We start from the raw sequence: 21,334 nt of genomic DNA, 5'->3' as shown, positions 1-21,334 counted from the left end.
ACGAGAGAAACAATTCAAATATTATCTGCCCCTCGACAGAACAGGGAGCCCCCTGGCTGGTGTCAGCACACGACAGCACGGCTGTGCGCTTTCAAAGCGCGTCCGGCCGACTCCTCCCGCCCGTCTGTCGGCTGCTTTTCACGCAGCCATCCTCGGCCCCAGCGGGGCGGGGAGTTCAAGACACAGCCCGGGTTGGACCTGCACGGCCGAGGAAGGGTTACCTGTGTCAGGGACCAAGGACAAGTGAGACTAGTGAACACCCGAGGCGAGCTCTGCGGCTTCGGTCTGTGCTCCGTCGCTCAGGCCTTCCTCCTCCGCCGTGCGCCAGGCTCCCTGCGGGATGCCCAGGAGCCAGGCTGGGACTGTGCTCTAGAGCGACTGGCTCAGCAGTAGACATGGAAGCAGATAATCAAGGTGCAGTTAACATCTACCAAGCCATATGACTGAAAGTCTAGGCAGCGAACTGCGGGTGCCCAAGGGCCGGTAAGAGGGAGGCACACTCGAAGGGGAGGTGATGTTCGAGTCGGCTCTTAAATGAGGAGTAAGAGGAAAGATAAAGGCAGGAGAACATCCCAGGCCTTTGCGTCTTCACATCTCTGCAGAGATGTGACGGGGAGCTTATGTTTAGGGGGAAGCTGCAGGTCCACTGCAGCTAACCAGTGCACTGAGCTGAGAAGTGACTCTCTTCGTCCTCCATGCAACAGAGAAATCTCACGCGTTAAGGCCAGAGAGGCTTGCTCTGTGGGAATGGAGTAGTTACTGCTGGAAGACTTCAGAGTCAGCCATCCGACCCTAGTCCCCACTGGGGGGTTGACGGTTAACCTAAAAGCAGATTGAACGCCCGCTCCTCTGCATGTAGATGCCGCTGGTGCTCAGGTGCTGGTTCCTGCGGTGATTTCTTAAACTTTAGTTTTGTAAAGAATTTTAGGTGCATAAGAATTAGTCTTCAGGGGGAGTGTGCTTTATGGGCTGTGGCCGGGATTTTCAGGGACGTTTTGGACGCTAATTCTCGCCTGACTTCTGATGTCACAGGAAGCTTGGTGTGCCTGGAGTGCAGGGTCTCCTGGGGAGAGGCGAGCAGGGTAGGGGTGGGGGTGCCAGGCTGACGTATTTGCATTCTTTCTGCTAGGCAATGAATGGGGAGCTGCTGCAGGAGATGGACCACAGCAGATGTGGGCCTCAGAAGGTTTTCCAGGGGCGGTGAGGTGGCGGGACTGGGTCGGGAGGCCAGAGGGGGCCAGTCCCGAAGCACCAAGACCGTGAGATGGCCACGGAAGGGAATAGCACGGCCGGATGAGAGGCAGCGAGGTCATGCTTAACTGGCTCCTAGCTCCCCTTTTTCCTCATGATTTCCCTAGAGATGGGGAAAATGCAACAGAAAGCGGTGTCCTCCGAGGACGGGCTCCCCAAGGCCTGGGTGAGAGCGTGCTGCACTGTGCCTCCGGCTCCTTAAGCAGGCCACACGGGGTGCCGTCTTGGGGCCCTCACTGCTCTGGGGTGGGGCCCACTGGTTCCTTCCTCAGTCGGCCACCTTCCTGCCCCATCTGGCGCCCCAGTGCCTGTCCCCAACGAGAACTGGGTGGCCAGTGCTAGTCTACGGCAACTTCCTGAAAGACAAAGGAGCAAACCCTGAGGCGGACGGGATGGCAGCCCGGGCCCTGACCCCGGCATGGCCTGGGGCGCCCGCTGCTCACATCCCTCACCTGTCTGGAAACATGTTGTCCTTATATAAAACGGAGAAATTGCGGGGAAACAGAGAGGAGAAGATCCAACCCAGCCAGCCGTCTGCTGGGCGACCCCGAACCTTTGCTTTGCTTCTGTCTTCCTGCGGAACGTCCGTCTGCTACTAAACAGGAACCATGCTGTGTCCACGGTTTCACGTCCTGTTTCCTTGTGCTTAGCGTGACGTCATTAACATGTCCCCACGTTGTCACCGTTCTTCGAAACTGCCTTCTTCACGCCGCATGTCGGTCCTGGACAATGCATTTCAGCAGCGCGGGCGTTTTAGTGGTGGTCGCTGTCTTGCTATCGCTTCCATCATTTTGAAGGACATCATCACACCTAAGTCTCCACTTTTTTTTCTGAGGATAAGTGTTCTTCTAAATCAGCTAACGGATGGTTGTGACTCAGTCAATGTTATCATTTTCATTTTACTTTATTACTAGTGTACTGACCTTTCAACACCTGACATGGCAGATTAAAACTTTTAAAGGAATGGTGAATAGTGAGTAGTTAAGACGTATGTCAAGCAGCATAAATGCTACTTGCGAAAAGGTAATTTTCGGTAGTAATTTTTCAAACTCAGTTAAAGTAACACGTATGGACACTTACCTGTGTACCAGTGCCTGGGACGATTCAGGGACAAGACGAACTGGACATTTAGCCACAGCCCTGCTTTGTCCCCAGCTGGCCTAACTGGGCCTAAGGAAAATCTCTCTCTGGCATCTCCAGCTTCTGAGGCCCTGTCAGGAATCACGTCCCAGCCCAGGGTCCCTGGCCCTTAGGCTCTGTGACTCACAACATGGCAGGGTGCCCTAGTGAAGGACCACCACATTGAGCCCTGATTTGGCCTCACCTTTGGCTCACGAAGCTTCTTTTGGGCCTCACTGGTCATTCCGTTTGAACCTGTCACGTAGCTGATGCTCATGACACCCCGCATGGGGTCAGTCCCTTGGGTGTCTCTCAGTGCCCTCGGAGAAGTAGCCCCTGGCAGAGATAGACAGATGTGTACTCTTTGCTGCCTGGAGCACTGGTGTAGGTTAGAGCACAGTTTTCTTGGCACATGGCCCATTTTGCATGACTTATAAAGTCGAGGGCAGGGCCAATGTCAGGTTACCCTGCAGTCCCCCCAAGGGCTGTAGTGTAGTGAAGAGAGAGCATGGGCCAGCCTGTGTTTGCATCCTGTTAGCTGTGTGGCCCTAAACCACTTACTCAACACACCCCCAAGCCTCGGTCTCTCCACTTGGGCAGCAGCGCCAGCCATATGTACGCAGGGCTGTGAGCGGGTTCCACCACCCACCGTGGATGCTCAGTAATTGACTGCAGTGCCGTGAGAATCGGAGAGCATCAAGTACCTACTGACCATCATCTCAGGTTTTACTTCTGCTGACTTCCTGACTCAGGCCAGAGTTTGCTGTGTGTTCACATCCGGGCAGTGTATAAGTCCACGTGGATTAGGAAACAACTGGAACGGGCCAGCCTGTCCATCCCTGGCAGTTCCACATGTTTATCTTGGGTTTTGCGTTACGAACTCAAATATAGGACTGTGTCAGACTCATCTTGGTTCTCCTAAAACTCTCTGCACAGTGCCCGATTCCATGGCAGGAAGACAACAAGTTTTTCTTGAATATTTCACTAAAATAAAGGTCCGAGTGCAAAGTCAGCGTTTCCTAGCAGGGCTAGCTTATTTATTCATGCATGCAGGTAGCACCCTGACAGTTTACACTGTGCCTTTACGTCTGTGCAGCCCAAGATGGGGTTCTATAGGTTTTAACCGCTTCAAACATCCTCGATTTCGGCATGAAATCATGTGAACACAAGGGGAGTGCTCAGTGATTGGCAGCTGTTGTCGTGGATGTGTGGAGCGTTTTGGTGGAGGAGGGGCCGTAAACCAGTAAAATGTCGTGGCTGTTACCAGCGAGTGTCCTAGAGATGGAATTCAGACGAACTCACCTGGCAGCACCTTATCCCTTCTGACCTTGATTCTTGGAAGCACCAAAAGACACATCTCTGGTTGTGGCCTTTTGCTTGGGCATCAGGTCCCAGCCCAAGAGCCTCAGAGCAGGGAGGCAGGACGTGGCAGACATGTTGCCCAAAACCGCTGCTTCCAGGGCGGGGGGTGGCACAGGTCGGTTTCCCAGCTCTGAAGTGAGGAAGCGTTTTGGGTGAAAAGTACTGCTTTGGGCTTTCCTGGGAGGCAGCATGGTATGCTGGAAAGAGAACTGCATCAGGAGACCAGGGGGTACCCGGATTCGAGGCCACCCTCTGCCTCTGGGTCCACACTTGGGACTTACGTCCCCTCTCTGAGCCTGTTTCTCCTCTGTAAAGTGAGGTTGGACTGGATGGTTTTTAAGGGCCTTTCTTCTGGCTCCCGAATCCTGTTTAAAATGAGCTCTGGCTGAGGAGACAGAGGGCTGGCGTGAAGGGCTTCTCCAATCCTGTTTTCTCTTTGTCATTTGTGAACCAGAAAATGACAGATGGCGAGACCTGGACAGGAAATGCCCTCTTCAGGTTGACCAGCCGAGCGCCAGCATCTGGGAGTGCCTGCCTGAGCAGTGTCAGGATGGCGCTCTGTGGCACCGGGAGGCAGCGAACGCCTGCACGGTGACTAACCTGATCAAAGGCCTCAGCCTCAGCGACCACAACGGGAACCCCTCTGCACCGCCCAGCAAGCGCCAGTGCCGGTCACTGTCCTTCTCGGACGAAATGTCCAGCTGCCGGACATCTTGGCGGCCCTTGGGTTCCAAAGTCTGGACTCCGGTGGAAAAGAGACGCTGCTACAGCGGGGGCAGCGTCCAGCGCTACTCCAGCGGCTTCGGCACCATGCAGAGAAGCTCCAGCTTCAGCCTCCCTTCCCGCGCCAACGTGCTGTCCTCGCCCTGCGACCCAGCGGGGTTCCACTACCGATTCGGAGGCCAGCCCTGCCCAGGGGCGCCCGGCCTGGCCACCCGTGGACAGGCGGGCGACATCTGGATCCCCGACGCGAATCCCGCGGGAGGGGGTCGGCTCGACATGCAGCGGTCCCTGTCCTGCTCCCACGAGCGGTTTTCCTTCGCGGAGTACAGTGCACCCTCGGCCAGCAGCACACCTGCCTCGACGCCGGAGCTGGCCAGACGCCCCAGCGGCCTTGCCCGCAGCCGCTCGCAGCCGTGCGTGCTCAACGACAAGAAGGTCGGCGTCAAGCGGCGGCGCCCGGAAGAGGCACAGGAGCAGCGGCCGTCCCTGGACCTCGCCAAGATGGCGCAGGTAAGAGCCCGGCCTTGTGGAGGTGCCGCAGAGGCTCCTGGGTGCTTTCCGCCCGGCAGAGGCGCAGGAGCAGCAGCTGCCCCTGGACCTCGCCAAGATGGCGCAGGCCAGAGCCCGGCCACGTGGAGGTGCCGCAGGGGCTCCTGGGTGCTTTCCGCCCAGCAGTGGCGCAGGAGCAGCGGCCGCGTCCGGACCTCGCCAAGATGGCGTAGGCCAGAGCCCGGCCACGTGGAGGTGCCGCAGGGGCTCCTGGGTGCTTTCTACCCGGCAGTGGCACAGGAGCAGCGGCCGCCCCCGGACCTCGCCAAGATGGCGCAGGCCAGAGCCCCGCCACGTGGAGGTGCCGCAGGGGCTGCTGGGTGTTTTCCCAGGTCTCAGCAGGTTCAGGCTCGTGCCAGGCAAGCGCGGGTTCCCATGTCAGAAGCACTCAGCGGGTAATTCCCTTGTATCTTTAAATCCTAGTCAAAGAAAGATAAAATCATTTTCTTTCTGTTTGAAATCAAAAATGCTCTCTTCCTGTGAACACGGTGCTGGTAGTACTAGCATTAGACAGATGGTGAGAGGCAGGGCGTCGGGAAACAAACAAGCGTCACCGAGCCCAGGTGCCCCTTCCTCCCGGCACCGTGCTGAGTCCTCTCAGGAGCCCTCCCTGCAGCCGCTCTAAGAAATGCTGCAGAGGCCGGATTCAGCGTCGCTCGGATTAGGCTGATCCTGAGATCAGGGTCATGGGTAATGGTCTTAGAGAGAGATGGAGGAGGCACTTGTTTTTTAAATTAAACTGCCCATAATGTGAGACCATCAAGAAACTGTGCTCGTTACCCTCTGTGCCGCCTCCGTGACCATCTTCACCATTCCTCGTAGGCGAGGCCTCCGGCCGCACGCCCCTGTCACTTATACCTCGTCCCCTGTGTCTTGGAGCCCTGCTTTGTGCCAGTGCTGATCTTGGGCATTGATTTGAGTGAAATGGACTTGGAGTTAATACACCGTCATCAGGAGAGTCTCTGAGCCTAAGTGCTGCCTGCACTTGGCTCTTCCCGGGCAGGCCAGGACGAGAGCGTGAGGGTGGGGCCCAGGGAGCAGGTGGTTGGCCCTTGTGACCCATCCACTCAAGGATGGCGGACATGGTGGGTAGCATGTAATGATTTGGGCTCTGCGTCTAGGAGTCCCTTGGGTACGTGGGGCTGTGCTTTGACCATCTTTTCTGGTCTTATTGTGTAAGTGATGGTCGTCACTGGTCTTGAGGGGGATGGAGACCCGCTTGGCATGAGGGGTCAGCCTTGCTTGTGGAGCATGTGGCCACATCTGGCCAGGCAGGCCTGTCATGTCCTCTGCCTTTCAGGCCAGCACGACTGCCTTCCTGCAGGGCCCAGTGCTGCTTTTTTCAGCCAGGCCGCTTTTCATTTCAGAAGGAAAATGGGGTCTCCATTTATGTAATTTCCTTCTCTCTCCCCCACACCCCCTTGTGGTCCCTACCTCACACACACACACAAAAAGAGGTGCAGGATCTCAAGTCTAGAGCGCGCAGGGTCCAGACGTTCCAGCCACCCCTGCTCAAGCGCCCGGGCCCCAGCCCGGGGCAGCAGAGTGTGGGCGCGTGATGTGCTCCCGCCTCCCCGTGCCCGCGGTGTTCACTCGGGGGAGAGCCCAGGGGAGGACCAGGCACACCTCCATCTTCTGCCCGCCCCCCCGTTTTCCAGTTTCCATTCCCTCCATCACCACTCCAGGTGTGTCCCTTTCTTTTTCCTGAGGACTTTACGGCTAGACAACGATTGAACGCATTCATTTACGTTGGACACGCGGATGGAATTTTTCTTCTCTGGAGAAATTTAAATAGGTGAAAAGGCTGGAAAGGTGACAGGTTTGGGCGACTTCTGAAGGAAACCCAGAGCCCTGAGATCTGGGCGTGATAAACGGCTTCAGTTAAATTTTTAATGCTGAGCTTATTTTATTAGCTAATAAGCTAGATAGGTAATAAAAACAACGTACACGTGTTATTATATTTTACTAGCCACGAGTTGGAATAAGACCGCTGGCATCACCGGAGCCGTTTCCCGTTCTCACTTGGGTAGAAACCGTTTAAAAACATACTGCTCAGTGGGGCCCGTGCCCAGATGTATAGATTGCTTCACTGGCTCCAGGCAGGCCTCCAAGGTCCTGAGGAGGCCGCCCTGGCCCTGCCTGCCTTTCCCTGGCCGAGGCGGGGGTAGGGCAGAGTCCAAGCGGGCCTCTGAGAAGCTTGTGTGTCCAAGGGTTGCAGCCAGCACCCTGGGGACGGACCCTGATTCCTGTTCCCCCTCCCGCCCCTCAAGGCTCTTAGGCCTGGCCAGCCCTCCCCACAGGGGGCTCTGCTTGCTCGGGCTCCCTACTGGGTGATTTATGGCCTGGAGAGATGAGCCTTGCTTTTCCAGGAGCCTTGAAAACCAGGCCCCAAGCAGCTCCTGTGCATTGAAGAGGCCTGGACCCAGCCTGGAGTTCATGGGGCCCTGCGCCGGGGACCCTGCGAGCTGGTGTGTTCCTGGTGTTCAGGGACCTGCCCCCGGCTTGGTGACAGCTGATGTGGCAGTTACTGCACACAGACCCTCGCCTCCTGGGGCTGCAACTTTACTTGACTGTCGTGACTGCCAAGAAGTGAGCAGGGTCGGCCGTCCCTGGAAAGGTAGGCTCGTGCCCAGGGCAGGCGCCGCTCCGTGCACCCTGTCATCGGCTCCTCAGGCTGTGTCCCGGGCTGACTCTCATGGTCTTCTGATCTTGGTTTACTGGTGTATTTGTGGGGAGGGGGTTCCAACGAGCATCCTTAGAGAGGAGCCCCTGTGTGGGGGGGGCGGGTCCTGGGACTAGGAGCATGCGAGGCTCAGGCTGAAGGTGCGGAGTGCCTTTTCAGACCTTTGGAGCGACTGGGTGTTGTGACAAATGCTGGCTCTCTGAGGTGCTGATGGTCTCAGGCCTGCAGGGCCCAGAGCAGACCCCCCGGGGTGTGTGTGAGCACCAGGGCGAGGACAGTAGCCCTCCAGATTGTCAGCAGAAAAGGGACCAGGGAGAGGACCCGAGGGACTCAGACCAGCAGGGGAACACAGACGACTCTGAAGTCCCAGGCCTTTCTCTCGCGCACGCCCTCGGGAGCGTAGCAGAAGCAGGTGTCCCGGGGTGGGGCACTGCTCTGAGGTACAGGCCCCGAGCTAGCTGCAGAGGGCAGCAGGGGTAGCTGTGACCTTGGGTCTTGTCCATTTCAGCGCCCCCCGCGCGACCCCTCACCCCCCAATCTCCCGAGGAAACAGGACCTTCTGGAACACGTTCGCCCTTAGATCCGCATGTAACCGAGACATTGACACATCAGGCCTCCAGAGACGGGGCAGGGGGCCGGCAGCCTGGGCGAACTGCTTAGCATCTTCGTGCGGCAAATACCACCACCACCACCACCGAGACTGTTGGGAGGAATAAGGGAATAGCGTGTGCACACGCGTGTGTGTTCACATGTGTGTGCACATACGTGTGTGTGTATTTGGAGGTGAATGTATAACTGCATGCGTTTCTGTATCCGTCTATCAACATGCATCTCTCTGTATCTTCATCTACACACACATCACCTAGTGTAGTGGCTGGCACACAGTCAGTGCTGACAAGCACTTGCTATTGTCACAGTTGCAGGACTTGGGAGGGAAGGCATGGATCCGTGACTCCAGAGGCAGGGCTGGGCCGAGAAGGTGGCATTCCCAGGAGGCACACTAACTCCGTTCTAAGGACTTCCTTTTTCTTTATCCGTCCAGCTTTTTTGTGCTGGTTTACCCTCCCTTTTCTGTCCTTGCCATTTACTTCTTGTTTGTTCCTCGTCTTGCCTCATCCTTTCCTTTTGAAAATGGGGAGAAGGCCCGTTGGCCACAGGCCTGCGCTGCAGCTCGGCTCAGCCTGCGGTGAGCTCCGTGCTCAGAGCCGAGGGTTGTGAAATGGTGACCGGGTCGGAGCCGCCATTGCCAGAGGAAGTTCGCTGTGCGTGAGCATTCTCGTCTTAACCTCTGTTGTCCGTGGAACTAGGGTGGAAAGGACCCTGGGAGTCCACCGGACGCCCCTCTGGGTGCCTGTCCCTCCCCAGCGTCGTCCCCAGAGCACAGCTGTCCAGCCGGCTGGCAGCAGTGGCTCTCGTCTGTCATAGCAGTTGGGCTGACGTACTGGGCGGCAGGGGTGGCGGGGGGGGAGGGGACAAATTGCTTTCAGACCGTCTTTGCTCTTGTCTTCCTAAAACCTCAGTGTCCAGCTCGTAGGCAGAGACGTGGGTCCTGAGTAGGGGAGGGTGACTGTAGTGGGGAGAGCCTCCCTAGCAGAAACGACTCAAGCACCTAGTCCAGAAAGGCCCGCCCTCCCGTAATTGTCGCTGCAGCCACTGAGTTCACAGCGCGGGCCACTCGAAGGCGTCCGGGGGCTCAGGCTGCCCGACGACGCTGCCGGGTCTGCTGGTCTCCCCACACGGCTTTCCCTGTGTGCTCTGTCGGGTCCCCTTCTGCCTGGTGTTTTGCGTGGAGCCACAGCCTCCCTTTTGCAGAAGGGCACTGTGTGCCATCAAGGGCAGGGCCCAGCCTGAGCACAGGAGCTGTTCATTAGCGGGACCTCGCTGCCATGATGGGTTACTGCTTTTTTGAGACCTGGTTTGCCCACCAAGCACTGCATGATCCCAGTGAGACCGAGCTATGTGGGGCCACTTAGACACAGATTGTGTGTGTGTGTGTGTGTGCGCGCGCGCGAAGATTTCAGAAAAAGTCGCGATTCAAGATGACCTGCTGAACGGCGTGCCCCTGGCTGTCACGGGCCTTGCTGTATTTTTAACTCCAAGCTGGTCAGCTTGAAAGAGCAACAAATTGTATTTCTCAACAGTGCTTCAAACAGAAGCGAGACATTCAAGCAGAAGTGAGGAGGGGTCGGACGCCGAAACAGAGGTGTGATTGATTGCAGCTGCCCACACACTGTGTCGCCGAGCCGCCCCAGCAGCCTCGGAACAGGCAGCAACTGCCGTGTGAGCAGATGTCCGAGGGCCCGCGGACGCTGGCTGGGGGCAGCTCGGCCCAGGGCAGGAGCGCGGGGTGGAGCCTCTGCCGAGCTGGGGCCTGCCGCCGGGTCCAGGAGGGCAGCTGGCCCGGGCCGTGGGCGTGCCGGTGGGCGCGGGCATCAGAGCGGTCGTCACAGGTTCTCGGCAACGCCCCGTGGCTCTGTGCCAGCAGGGCCGTCCCTGGGCGAGGCTCCCCCTGGTCACCTTCCGTCCTCCACCCTGTGTGCCCGCGGGGGCTGCCGTGCGGGGCGGCCTGTGACACCGCCGGCTGCACGCCCTCCTTGCTCCGGCCGCCTCGGCAGCTGCGGGCCAGCTGTGCTTTTCCTCAGTCACATCCCCGGGCTCAGGCGTGGCTCGCACAAGCCTTCGCGGGCTCGTGTCCCCTCTGCTAGCAGCCGGCCACCTCGCCGGTTTTAGTTTCCTCTGCCTCGCCCCCCGGCACCCCTCCTGCTGGCCCAGGGAGCGTGCTGACAGCGAGCAGAGGGGGCCAGAGGTGGCTCGTCCCTCACGACACGGAGTGCGGAGGGCATGAGGTACAGGTGGCGAAAGGTAGATACAGAAAGCCCCGGAATCACACTGAGAGGAAGATGAACGCTAAATAGAAATCAAGGCAAGAAGTGGGCCCGTGGGGAGGTTGCTTCTGAGGCAGGGTATGGTCGGGATAGGCCTCAGAGCCCTGGACTGTCGGAGCTTACGGACCCGGGCTGGCCGCCCCGGGCGTCGGCCCAGGTGCCTCCTCCTGCGTTCCTGACAGACATCGCCAGTCAATCGTGGCAGTCTTTCCGGTGGAGCTCAGAGGAAGCCTTGGAGTCCTCCCCTCAGCGACCTTGGCAGCCGCTGCTAATTGTTCTGCCACCTCACTTGAGGCTGAGGCGTCCGGAGTCCAGGGAGAGGCAGTGAACTTGCCCTAAGCCACGTGGTTACCTAGGAGGCTGGGAGGGCTGGAACCTGGGCCTCCTGACTCCAGGTTCAGTGCTCCTCCTGCTGCAAGGACCGCCCGGCTGGCCTTTCCAAGTAGCTGACACCTAACAGGACACGGGGGGGGGTGGGCATGAGCTGTGTGCCCTCAGGCAGGTCACCCTCAGGCAGGTCACCCTCAGGCAGGTCACCCTCTGTCAGCCTCATTTCCTTGTCTGTGGAGCGGGAGTGAGGAGGAGTCACAAAGAATGGATCACTGGCGGTTGGCACTTGGCTTAACAACAAAGCCGCACCCCTTGGCCTGCCAAGGGGGCTTGGTGTAGGTGCCGTCGGAGCCGGCGGGTCCCTCCAGCAGTGGACACGTCGGGGCTGGAGCCAGGGGACTAGTTTCAGTCCTCTGCGGTCTCTCTTCTCTCAGAACAGAAGTGTCCACCGTAGCACCTGTCGCGGGGTTCTCATAATTCAAGGAAGCCCCCGTTCGGACACCTGGACACTCTGCGTCCCCAGCCGCAGCCGCCGGGTTGCGTAAGCAGTCTGCTTAAGGTCCCTCGGATCGGGGCAGTGTCGACACAATAGCTTTGATCTCCCAGGGAAAAGAAACATGGGAGTTCAGCTGGGGACATGCCGGGGAGACAGCTTTCAGTGCCACTCGGTGATTTTCCATGTCTAATTGAGAGTCCTTCTGAGCCGAAGGGTGTTTGAGAGGTGAGGTGGTGAAGCTCTGGGGGTGCCTGGGCCTTTCAGAAGGGGGCCTCTGCTTTGCAAGCCAGTTGCCCAGATGGGAGCCCCTGTAGCTGCCCACGTGTGCTTGGTGCACCCTCAGCTTGCCAGCCCTACTTTGGTGCGGGGTGCAGGGGCCTGGGCAGTGGGGACCTGGCCCTCAGGAGGCCACAGCCTGTGGGCAGGAGGGTGGCGCCTCTGAGGACATCTCCAGTCCTGCTCCCTGGAATCCACAGTAGGAAGGGCCGGTGGGCCAGTTGGTCCTTGCCTCTGACCAGCTCAACTCCAAGCACCCCCAGAGGCAAGCTACAGGAATCCCAGGTGTCACCCCCAGCCTTCCAGAAGGGAAGCGGGGTGTAGGCTGAGACGTGTGGATGGGGTGCTGGCCAAGGGGGACCTCGCGCCGGTGGGGCAGGCTCAGCCCTCATCCTGGGTAATTTAGGAGGCCTCTCTGCACCTCAGTTTCTCCATCTGTAGGCCAGCAGCATTAAAGGATGTCATCTGTATGAAACACTCAAGCCCAGAACCGTGTCGGCCCAGGTCAGCACTCAGTGAGAGTCAGCCGCCGTCACCACGATCAGAAGTGACGTTTTAGACGTAGGAAGAGAAATTTGTCAGAAGGGAGGAAGTGGCGTTTATCGAACGTGAGCGATCCTCACTGTGGGGGTCTGTGTCTCTGCTGCTCTGAGGTCTCAGGCATGTCCCCGGCCCCCAGAAGAAGGCCTGGGGCCCGAGGCTTGTGTGGCTCGTCCAAGGGCTGGAGTTGAGTCGCCCAGTCGCACTGGTGGGATTTGGACCAGGGCTCTCTGACTCCAAGGTCGGCGTTCTGCCCTCCGGCCACAGGGCAGACGCCCCCTGGATCGCAAGGGGGACAGAGTGACCTCTTGCTGGAGCAGGGCCGCGCGTGGAGTCGGAAGCCCCAGTTTGAGACCTGGCTGTGTCCCAGCTGTGCTGTGACCGGGAGCCAGCTGTCCGCTGCTTTGGGCACGGGGTTCTGACCATGTGCACCTCTGCCCAGGTGCGGCCGAGAACCAGCAGCTTCCTGGGCCTCTCTGCGTAGTCTGTCAGCGGGTCTGGACCTGGTACCTGGGTGTTTTGGAAGCTCCCCAAGTGCGTAGGGGTTCAGGAGCAGCCAGCAGGGTGGGCACAGGCCCAGCGCAGTGACTCTGCAGAGGCCGGGGACGGGCTCGTCTCCTGTGGGGACAGCACTGGGCTTGCGGCTTCCCAGTCAGGAGGCCTCGGGTCAGCCCGGATTAGGAGAGGCCTGGTTCTCTGCCTCCAGCCCCAGGACGGGCGCCTGCTGAGCGCTGGGCCGGGCACAGCCTCTCCACCTGCTTGGGAACCTTCCAGAGCACCAGAGAGGGCTTGGGCTTGACTTATGCTGAGTTGGGGACATAGCTGCCTCGGAACTGTCTGGAGAAGACGTCAGACACGTCGTGTTGGATGTTTCTGCGGCAAGGCCTTAGGCCTGGGCTGGGACAGGCAGTTCCGCGTCCCGCTCCGTGTCCCAGGTCTTGTGTTCGGCCGCAGAGCGAATGACCAGGAACCCAGCGTGGCTGGTTGTGCGCTGTCCAGACAGTGTGCGCTGAGCAGCTTGGGTCCCTGGTAGCGTTTGAAAGAGGCCAGGCTTCCAGAGTGTTCTCACATAGCGCATTAAAGTCCATGTGAGGAAAATCAGCCACCAGGAGCCTCCATAGAAGCAGGCAGGATGGGGGCCGGAGGGGGGCCTGCAGGAGAGGCGCAAGGGCCGGAGTCAGGAGGGGCTGGGACGAGCCCCAGTGTGGCTGGGACGGAGCGGGTGAGTGGAGCGTGGTGCCCGCGCACAGTGGGTCTTCTTGGTAGGTCCTCTGAAGACGCTGGCTTGTATTTGAAGTGCGGGCAGAGAATTAGAGCGTTGTAAAGGGGGAGCAACAGCCCCCTACAAGCGCTTCCCGGTTGCCGCGAGCAGCGTGGCCTGCGGTACCATACGGGGGAGACGGGGGGCTGTTGGCAGACAGGATAGCGGGTCAGACCAGGGCGGGGACAGTAGACACGGTGGTCCCTGTCTGAGGCTCAGATGTTCTGGAGGTGGGGCCAACAGGGCCGGCCACTGGGTTCATCTTGTCACCCTCGTCACAGACTCCACTGGGCAGAGTCGGTCACCCTGACCTCCGACGATGCTTGCCTTGAAGCCGCCCTATCTAGCGTGTTCCGCCTGCAGGTCCCTCTCGTCATCCACCCCGCAGCCCCCCTCTGCCCGGGCTTCTCCCTGGTCCTTTCTCAGGGGAAGTGAAGTCCGGTGGATCGCCACGGCTCACGCTGTTCCCCCGGCACCCCAGAAACGGCGCCCCCGCCCCAGGGCCTCGCGCATGGCGCTCTGCCAGCCCCGCCGGGCTCCCCCGCCTGGTGGAAGTGCGCGCGCACGCACGGTCGCCGTGCTCGCCCCCTCGAAGCTGGGCACCCCGTTCTGACTCGGGCTGGAGGAGGCTCAGGGCCTGTCCCAGCCTCGCCGCTTTAAGGCTCCAAGCCCTGGCGAGCCCGTGGCCCGTGAGAGCCCCGGGGAGCGCTGGAGACGAGGAAGCAAAGGAAGACTGGTGTTCCCGCGATGGACACGTGATGAACTGCGAGCCAGGCCCAGCACCGACACGTCCGACCCCCGCCTGTGCCTCTACCCCGGACAGGCTGCCGGCTGTCGTGGGGACCGGCCCCAGACGAAACCGTAGTGCAGCTCGCTTCGCCTTTTGCAACAGAGCCCTCCGTTGTCCCGAGCCTGGCGTCAACAGAATCTGCACTGTTGGCAGCAGCCACGTCTCTGTAACGTGTCTGCAGAATCAGCCGCCCTGATGACTTACTGCTCCTTCCTGCGGCTTCGGGCCCTAGCGGCGGACTAAAGCGCGCGGGCTCGGTTCGGCTGCATTCAGAGTGGGTGTTAATTGCCTATTTATGGCCAGGAGATTCACAATGCCTTCTTTGAAAGTTAGGCGTAGTAGAACTCTTGGAGAATTCCTTTTGGGGAGGGGAATGGGTGTCTTTTTTTTTTTCCCCCTTGTCTTGGAAAAAACAAAAGAAATGGTTGGTTCCAAAATATAACGCAACCACCAGAAGCTCCATCTGCAAGCAGTGGCAGTGAGCTCACATCAGCCATGTGTCACTCAGGGCCACCGGGCGCTCGCCCAGCCCCCCGCCCCCTGCTCACAACAGCGCGGGGTCCTCCGGTGTGTTTGTCTTGGGGCGGGGGGCTGCAGCTGCCTCTTGCCAGAGTTCTGTGCTTGGAGAGAGTGTGGCCGGCTGCCTGGGTCAGCCGGGGCCTTGCAGCAGGGCACAGAAGCCACGCCGTGTGTCCACAGAGGAGTCGCTGCGAACCGTCGATAACGAGGTTTCTGAGCCCCCGAGAAGCCAAGACGAGGCGCTGGGTATCGGGGAAGAAGCGGCCGCAGGAAGCCACCCCCACCCCCGGCCGCGGCAGCAGAGGGGGAGACATGGCTCCGCGCACGGGGAGTCCGCAGGCCCTGGGGCGGCGGCCTCGCCCCCCGAGTCGGGGTGCCAGCCGGGGTGGCGGAGGAAGTTGGTTCTGTGCGAACCGGAAGTGACTGCTGTGTGTGGGACGCAGTGCTCCCGCCAGGTCAGAGAGCGTGCTCGGGTGACCGTGACGGCCACGGGACGCAGGCGGGGCAGGGCAACTCGGCGTCTCCTCCGGCTCTCCTGTCGGCAGCGCCCCATCCCCCGGGCAGCGTACGGAATCGGGGTGGGGGGGGGGGGAGCTAGGAACATAATGGGACCAGGGAGGGCCTTGTGGGTCTTCTTGGCCTTTCCATCTCCATGTCACATGTCCCCTGTGGAAGGACAGGTCCTGCCCAGGACGCGGTGCTGTGGTCCAGTCATCCAGACATCCCTAACAGCACCCACTCTGGCCAGGCGCCCCCACCCTGTGGCCCTCGACAGTTGGGACCAGCTTGACACAGGCCTAATCCACCTGGAGGCATTCCATCTCACTTTAATCTGGAACAGCCTCGGACAATGGAATTTTCCGAGAACTGGTGGCAGAGGAAGCATGGGACCAGGCATGCAGGCCGGGGAGCCGGCAGCAGAAGGGGCCCCTTTCTGTTGCACTCGGGCCTGCTCGAGCAGGAGCGGCGTGGCCCGGCGTGCCCGGGGGGCGCTCCAGCAGACGTGGGCTGATGACGCGGCGTTAAGTGTTTGGCAAGAGAAAGGAGATGGCATCAGAGACGGTGCGAGGTTAATTGACACCCGGCAGAGACACCAGCACTTGAGCATGAGGCACACAAGGAGACCACGGGCAAGTCCCTGTGCCAGGGTCTGCCCGAAACCCAGGGTGGCAGGAGATGAGGCAGGGCCTGGCCCGGCTCCCGCGGGCGGGGTCTGGGCTCCAGGGCCTGAGGAGCCTGGCGCGGAGCTTCGGTGTGCCACTTACCAGCGAGGTGGCCCCGGGCGAGTCCCCTTCTGGGCCTCAAGGGACCTCTTCTGCAGCCTGCGAGGGCCCAGCTTGTGGATGCACCTGGAAGGGCCTAGGGTTCAGTACGCCCTCGGGGTGCGTTGCCCGGGGGATTGGTGTTGTCACCACTGTCATCATTTCTCTGACCTGTTACCGCTTGTGACCTTGAAGCAGGATCACTGTTTCTCACACATGTTTATTGGAGAAACAGTTGTCGTTAGCTCGATGGGAGCCAGTGCAGGAAGCAGCTCTCTGCCTCTGGCTGGACGGAGGGTGGGGAGGGGGTGCCTGGCGCTCGCTGGGCGGCCCACCCAGCCCAGGGGACACAGGAGGGCTCCCAGGGCAGCCGCTCACCGCACAGGTGGAGTGAGAGGCAGCAGCTGTGGGGCCATTGAGCATCGGCTAGAGGCGGGAGCAGATGTGCAGAAGAAACTCACCTGTCACGTTTTCTCCTCAGAATAGCGCTGTGACCATTTAGAGGGCAGTAGCTGGATCTCAGAGAGTTGACATCAGCTCTGTCTAGTGCAAGCAGAATGTGAGATAGTTTTAAAGTTTCTGATAGCCACAGTTGAAAAAAGAGACAGGAAATTAATCTATTTTTAACCCAGTTCATCCAAAATGCTCTCATTTCAAAATGTAATCAATAGAAATGAATCATTAATGAGATATTTTATGTTATTTTTCTGCATTAAGTGTCCGAGATCTGCGACGTGCGTTATTATACTCATGGCACGGCACAGTTTGGGCCACATTTCCAGTGCTCAGTGGCCACTGGTGGCTCCCATAGAGGACAGTGCAGGGTCAGATCCTTTGCCCGGGGTCACACCACATTAAGTGGTTGAGCTGTCAGACTTTGGAGCCTTTGGCACCGCAGATCGGAGGCTCAGGTGTGAATGTGAGAGATGGGACCAGGACTCAGCCTGGGTGCCAGCGACCTGGCCCGGCCCTTGGTGGGCCCCAGGTGCCAGCCGGTCAAGGCGGGGCTGGCGAGAGGCCCCTGCTCCGACACGCTGGGTTCTCCCGGGCGGTGCTCTCTCTACCAGGGACCAGCGTCGGGGGACAGCAGCCCCGGGCACCTGAGCCGTGGAGCATTCGGAAGCTTGGTTGCTGCTCTGTCGCGGAATAGGCTCATCACAGGCCCGCCCGCGCCCCTTCCTCATAGAAGAGGTCGGGTCAGGGAGGCCCTGGGGCGGGGCGGGGGCCGCATGCCGTTTCTCTGAGCTCCTCCCGCCTTCGTCTCTGGGGCGCTTTTCCTACCAAGGTGACCGAAGCCGCGCAGCCCCCCTCCCACGAGTCTGATCTTCCTGGTGTGTACTCAGGGCAGCGCCGTGAGAGAGGGAGGTAATCCGGGGAGGCTGGCTCTGCCCGGGGCGTCCGGGCGGGGGACGCCGAGGTAGGCTTTGCAGCATGGCAAGCCCAGGGCCACCTCGCCACGCAGTGGCCTTGCTCGCCGACCGAGCTGTGCGTCATCGTGCCACCTGAGCCAGGCCCTGCTTAGCGGACCAGCTGCCGGCCTCGTCACAAGGGCGCCCCGTACCCGCCAGCGCCCGGGGGAGGCCACGGGCCAAACAGCGCGTTCCGAGTCACGCCCTCCTTGGGGCTTGGCAGCTCCCGACCAGTTTTCCTGGGAAATTGCATTTGCGGCTCTAGTTCGCACCCCGGCTGGGAGGGCCGTAGGGACATGGGGCCTGTAACCTCGGCAGCCTTCGCGCTTCACACACGGCCTGCCCGCCGTAGGAACCTCCTGGGCCCTCCGACTCCAGGCAGCCTCGTCCCGGTGAGCTGGTTCAGGTCAGCGTGCATTAATTGAGCACCGGCGTGTACAAGTGCCTGGGCCAGGGCGTAGGGAGACCAGCGTGCGTAAGACCCCATCCTTCCCTTAAGGCCTTTGAGATGTCGTATTCTCCAAGGATCTAGATTCAAATTCTGGGCACAAGTCCTTGCCGTGTGCCAGCCCGCCCCCCCCCGCCCCCCGCCCCATAGCAGCGGACGGAACCGTCAGCCCCGGCCTCCTGGAGGTCACGGCACCAACATGCTGTCGCTGCCAGACGCGGAGAGCACGGTTGGCACCTGACGCTCTGCCCTGGGCCTCGGTCTCCTCACCTCTAAGCAGGACCCGTCGTGGCCGTCGCCAGGACCAAGTAAGACGACGAGCACGGGGCCGTCTCTCAGCACTTAGTGTCCTCACAGGAGCGTTCCAGGGATCCAGCAGCGGGGACCAGGGGCACGTGGCGGGGTCTCCCTGTCGTGGCAGGGCACAGCTCCTTCTCGGGGGAGCAGAGAAGCGTGCTGGCGGGCCCTGGCTTGGTGGCCCAGCGGTGGCCCGGGCTGTGCCTGAGCTAGAGTGCAGAGGACGGGGACACGGCACAGAGATGCAGAGAAGACCAGGAACCAGGGTGGCCGGGGCAGACCGCAGAGGCCCTGGGTCTTGAACCTCAGTCTGGCTGTGGATGGATTTGGGGGGAACATCCCAGGGCAGAGAGCAGGCTGTGCCCATGTACTTGGTGCCCGCAGTGGAGACGGGGGGCTGTGGGAGCCCCACCATGCAGGGTGAACTGCTTGGGCCCAGAGCCTTCAAGGAATTCCTTGCCTGGTTCCTACAGACCCAAGGGTCCAGGGCCTGGTGCAGATGGACGGGGGCCTACTGGCCGAGGTGACCTCTGTGAGGCCGCCCGGGTGAGCTCCTTCTCTCCTGTACCAGACAGGGATGTTCGTCAGGGGAAGAGGGGACGAAGCAAACTAAGGAGTGACATCCTTTTCCTCTCTGGAGCCGAGAAAGGTGACATTCCTGCGCAGCGGGACTCTGGGGACTTCTGCCTTGGTTTGGGTCTCCCGCCTGGTCAGCCTGCTGTGCACACTGTCCCTTCTCTCCGGGAATGAGGAGGGCGTGGTTCGTGTCGGGGACCTTTGGCCAGAGCCCCATGCCTCGTGTGGCCTGGTCTCCACCCGTTGAAACTTGGGTCAACGTGCAGTGATAACGCTGATGGCTGCCGCGTGCTTGCCCGTGTGTGCCTGTGCTCCACTGTGCTCTGCGGGATGGGACGAGACTTACTCCACTGTGCTCTGCGGGCCAGGGACGAGACTTACTCCACTGTGCTCTGCGGGCCCGGGACGAGACTTACTCCACTGTGCTCTGCGGGCCACGGACGAGACTTACTCCACTGTGCTCTGCGGGCCACGGACGAGACTTACTCCACTGTGCTCTGCGGGCCACGGACGAGACTTACTCCACTGTGCTCTGTGGGCCAGGGACGAGACTTGTGTGCAAATGAGTCACACGTTGCCTTCATTAAAATTCCGGAAAGTGGGGATTGCTGTCCCTGTATTGTGGAGGAAGAGACTAAGGTTCAGAGGAACAGCCCAGCTCCCAGGGCCAGGTGTGCAAGGCCAGGCATGGCTGGCTGCAAGGTCCGTATTTGTTCCACGTCCCTTCAGGGGGCTTGAGTGGGGCTCGGGGTACCAGACCCATCCCGTCTCAGGTGTCCACGTGGGGTCAGGGTGAGGGGGGCCGGACTCACGGAGCCGAGGGTTGGCTGGAGCAGGTCTTCTCTCCTCGGCTGTGGGGGGCCCTTGGCGGGGACAGACCGACCCTGTGTGGCTGGAGGACAGCGAAGCGGCTGTGCTCAGGGGTCAGTGCCCACCCTAGGACAGCAGCCGGGGTCTCACATGACATCAGCAGGGGAGCGCGATCTGGACCCTGCTGTGCCGGCTGTCAGAGCCGTCCAGACGGTCTGCAGGGACAGTTGTCACCGTCCTGGATGAAGTTAGCTAACGCTGGATTATTAGCGGAGTCTGAAACTCCCGTTGGAGCGGTGACACTGAGCAGTGCCCAAATGGGGACCCTAATGGTGGCCCTGATGTAGCCAGGGACCTGCGTGAAGCAGCCCCTGAGATCCAGCACGAGGTGGTGGCGGGGGGAGGTGTGGGGAGAGAATGCAGGGGGCCCCTTCCCGACTCTCCACGGGCCTCCCCTAGAGAGACCCCGTGGGGCATGGCGGCGGCCATGCGGCTGGTCCCAGAGCCTGCCGGCAGGGAGGAGGAAGCACAGGGCGGAGCGTGGTCCTCATCCCAGGCTTCAGAACTCGTGTTCAAAATCCTCTTTGGAGGCCTGGTGTCCAGCACAGCAGGACTGGCCTTTGTTCCAGTCTGCCGGAGCCGCCTCCTCCCCTGGGGATCCTCTGTGGGGCAGAGCTCCCCTCCGCCCGGGCCTCCCCAGCCCTCAGCCCTGGATCCTGTGCCGGGAGGGGGTGTGGGGACGGCCCTCGTCACGGAGCAGGACCTCGGAGGACTGGGGCCCAGTGTCTATTGAGTTCTGTGTGGGACGTGATGTAATTTTATGAAAATAGATTTAACATTCTCACCGGGGCTCCACCAAGGGGACCCCTGGCCCCTCCCATGCGGGGGTTCAGTGGTCCTCTACAGTTATGGCCTTGTGTCTTCCAGGAGTGGTGACACTTGTCTCCTCAGGCCATCTAGGTCACGGGTGGGCAAACCACAGCACACAGGCCGTTGCCCATTTTTGCAAATAAAGTTTTATTGGCACACAGCCACCTGTTTGTTTACTGTTGCCTATGGCTGCTTCCCTGTTCCAACAGGGACCAGAGGGCCAACGAAGCCTAAAATATTTAGTCTCTGGCCCTTTAAGAGGGTTGTACCAGCCCCAGACCTAGATGGCCCCATGCCTCAGTTTCCTCATTTGGGTGGCAATCGGAATGCGTTTGGCAGTTTCTCCCTGCAAGCGAGTCCTAGAAAGGGCTGGCACAGTTACCCCGGTGCCCAGGAATGTGGGGCGAGGGCAGGCGGCCCACCTCGTTGCCGCAGGCTCTGCTGAGCCGAAACTTGGCCTCCCCGCGCCTTTTCCTCAAGAGACAAACAAGAACCTGGTGCTGGTGGCCGGGGGGCCGCAGAGAAGGAGCGGCCGGAGCGCGTGAGTTTTGGCGCACTGGGCCTGGCGTCGTAACTGTCGTCCAGCATGTCTCCGCGCACAAAAGCACATTTTATTAGTTTTTTTTTTTTTTTTTACTATTTTTTTATTTTAATGAAAACTGCGCCGGAGGCCGCTGCCGGGCGGGTTGCCGTCCAGGCCCGGTGGTGCGGCCTCGTGCAGGCTGCTTCCGCCGCTTCCATGCCTGAGAAGCCTGGGCCCAAGGCGGCTTGTTCGTTTCCTTCCGTTTCTACTCACCGCCTCAATTTGGTCCGGTCCCTTGAATTTTGCTGAGACTGCTCCGTCCATTCGAAACTCAGACGCAAACATCAGGGACGGC

General features: G+C 60.2%; 1 protein-coding gene across 4 annotated transcripts in view; it reads left to right on the top strand.

The window, feature by feature from the left end:
• Nucleotides 1-21,334, top strand: part of FAM53B (family with sequence similarity 53 member B) — a 101,772-nt gene that overhangs the window by 49,431 nt on the left and 31,007 nt on the right. For all 4 annotated transcript variants that reach the window (XM_036222741.1, XM_036222740.1, XM_036222742.1 and 1 more), the window contains one exon: nt 4,187-4,965. In XM_036222741.1, coding sequence (XP_036078634.1) covers nt 4,187-4,965 — 779 coding nt within the window. The remainder of the gene's footprint in view (nt 1-4,186; nt 4,966-21,334) is intronic.

This window comes from Rousettus aegyptiacus, unplaced genomic scaffold (assembly GCF_014176215.1).
Source record: "Rousettus aegyptiacus isolate mRouAeg1 unplaced genomic scaffold, mRouAeg1.p scaffold_m13_p_6, whole genome shotgun sequence".
NCBI lineage: Eukaryota > Metazoa > Chordata > Mammalia > Chiroptera > Pteropodidae > Rousettus > Rousettus aegyptiacus.
This window is presented reverse-complemented; position numbering and strand designations above follow the sequence as displayed.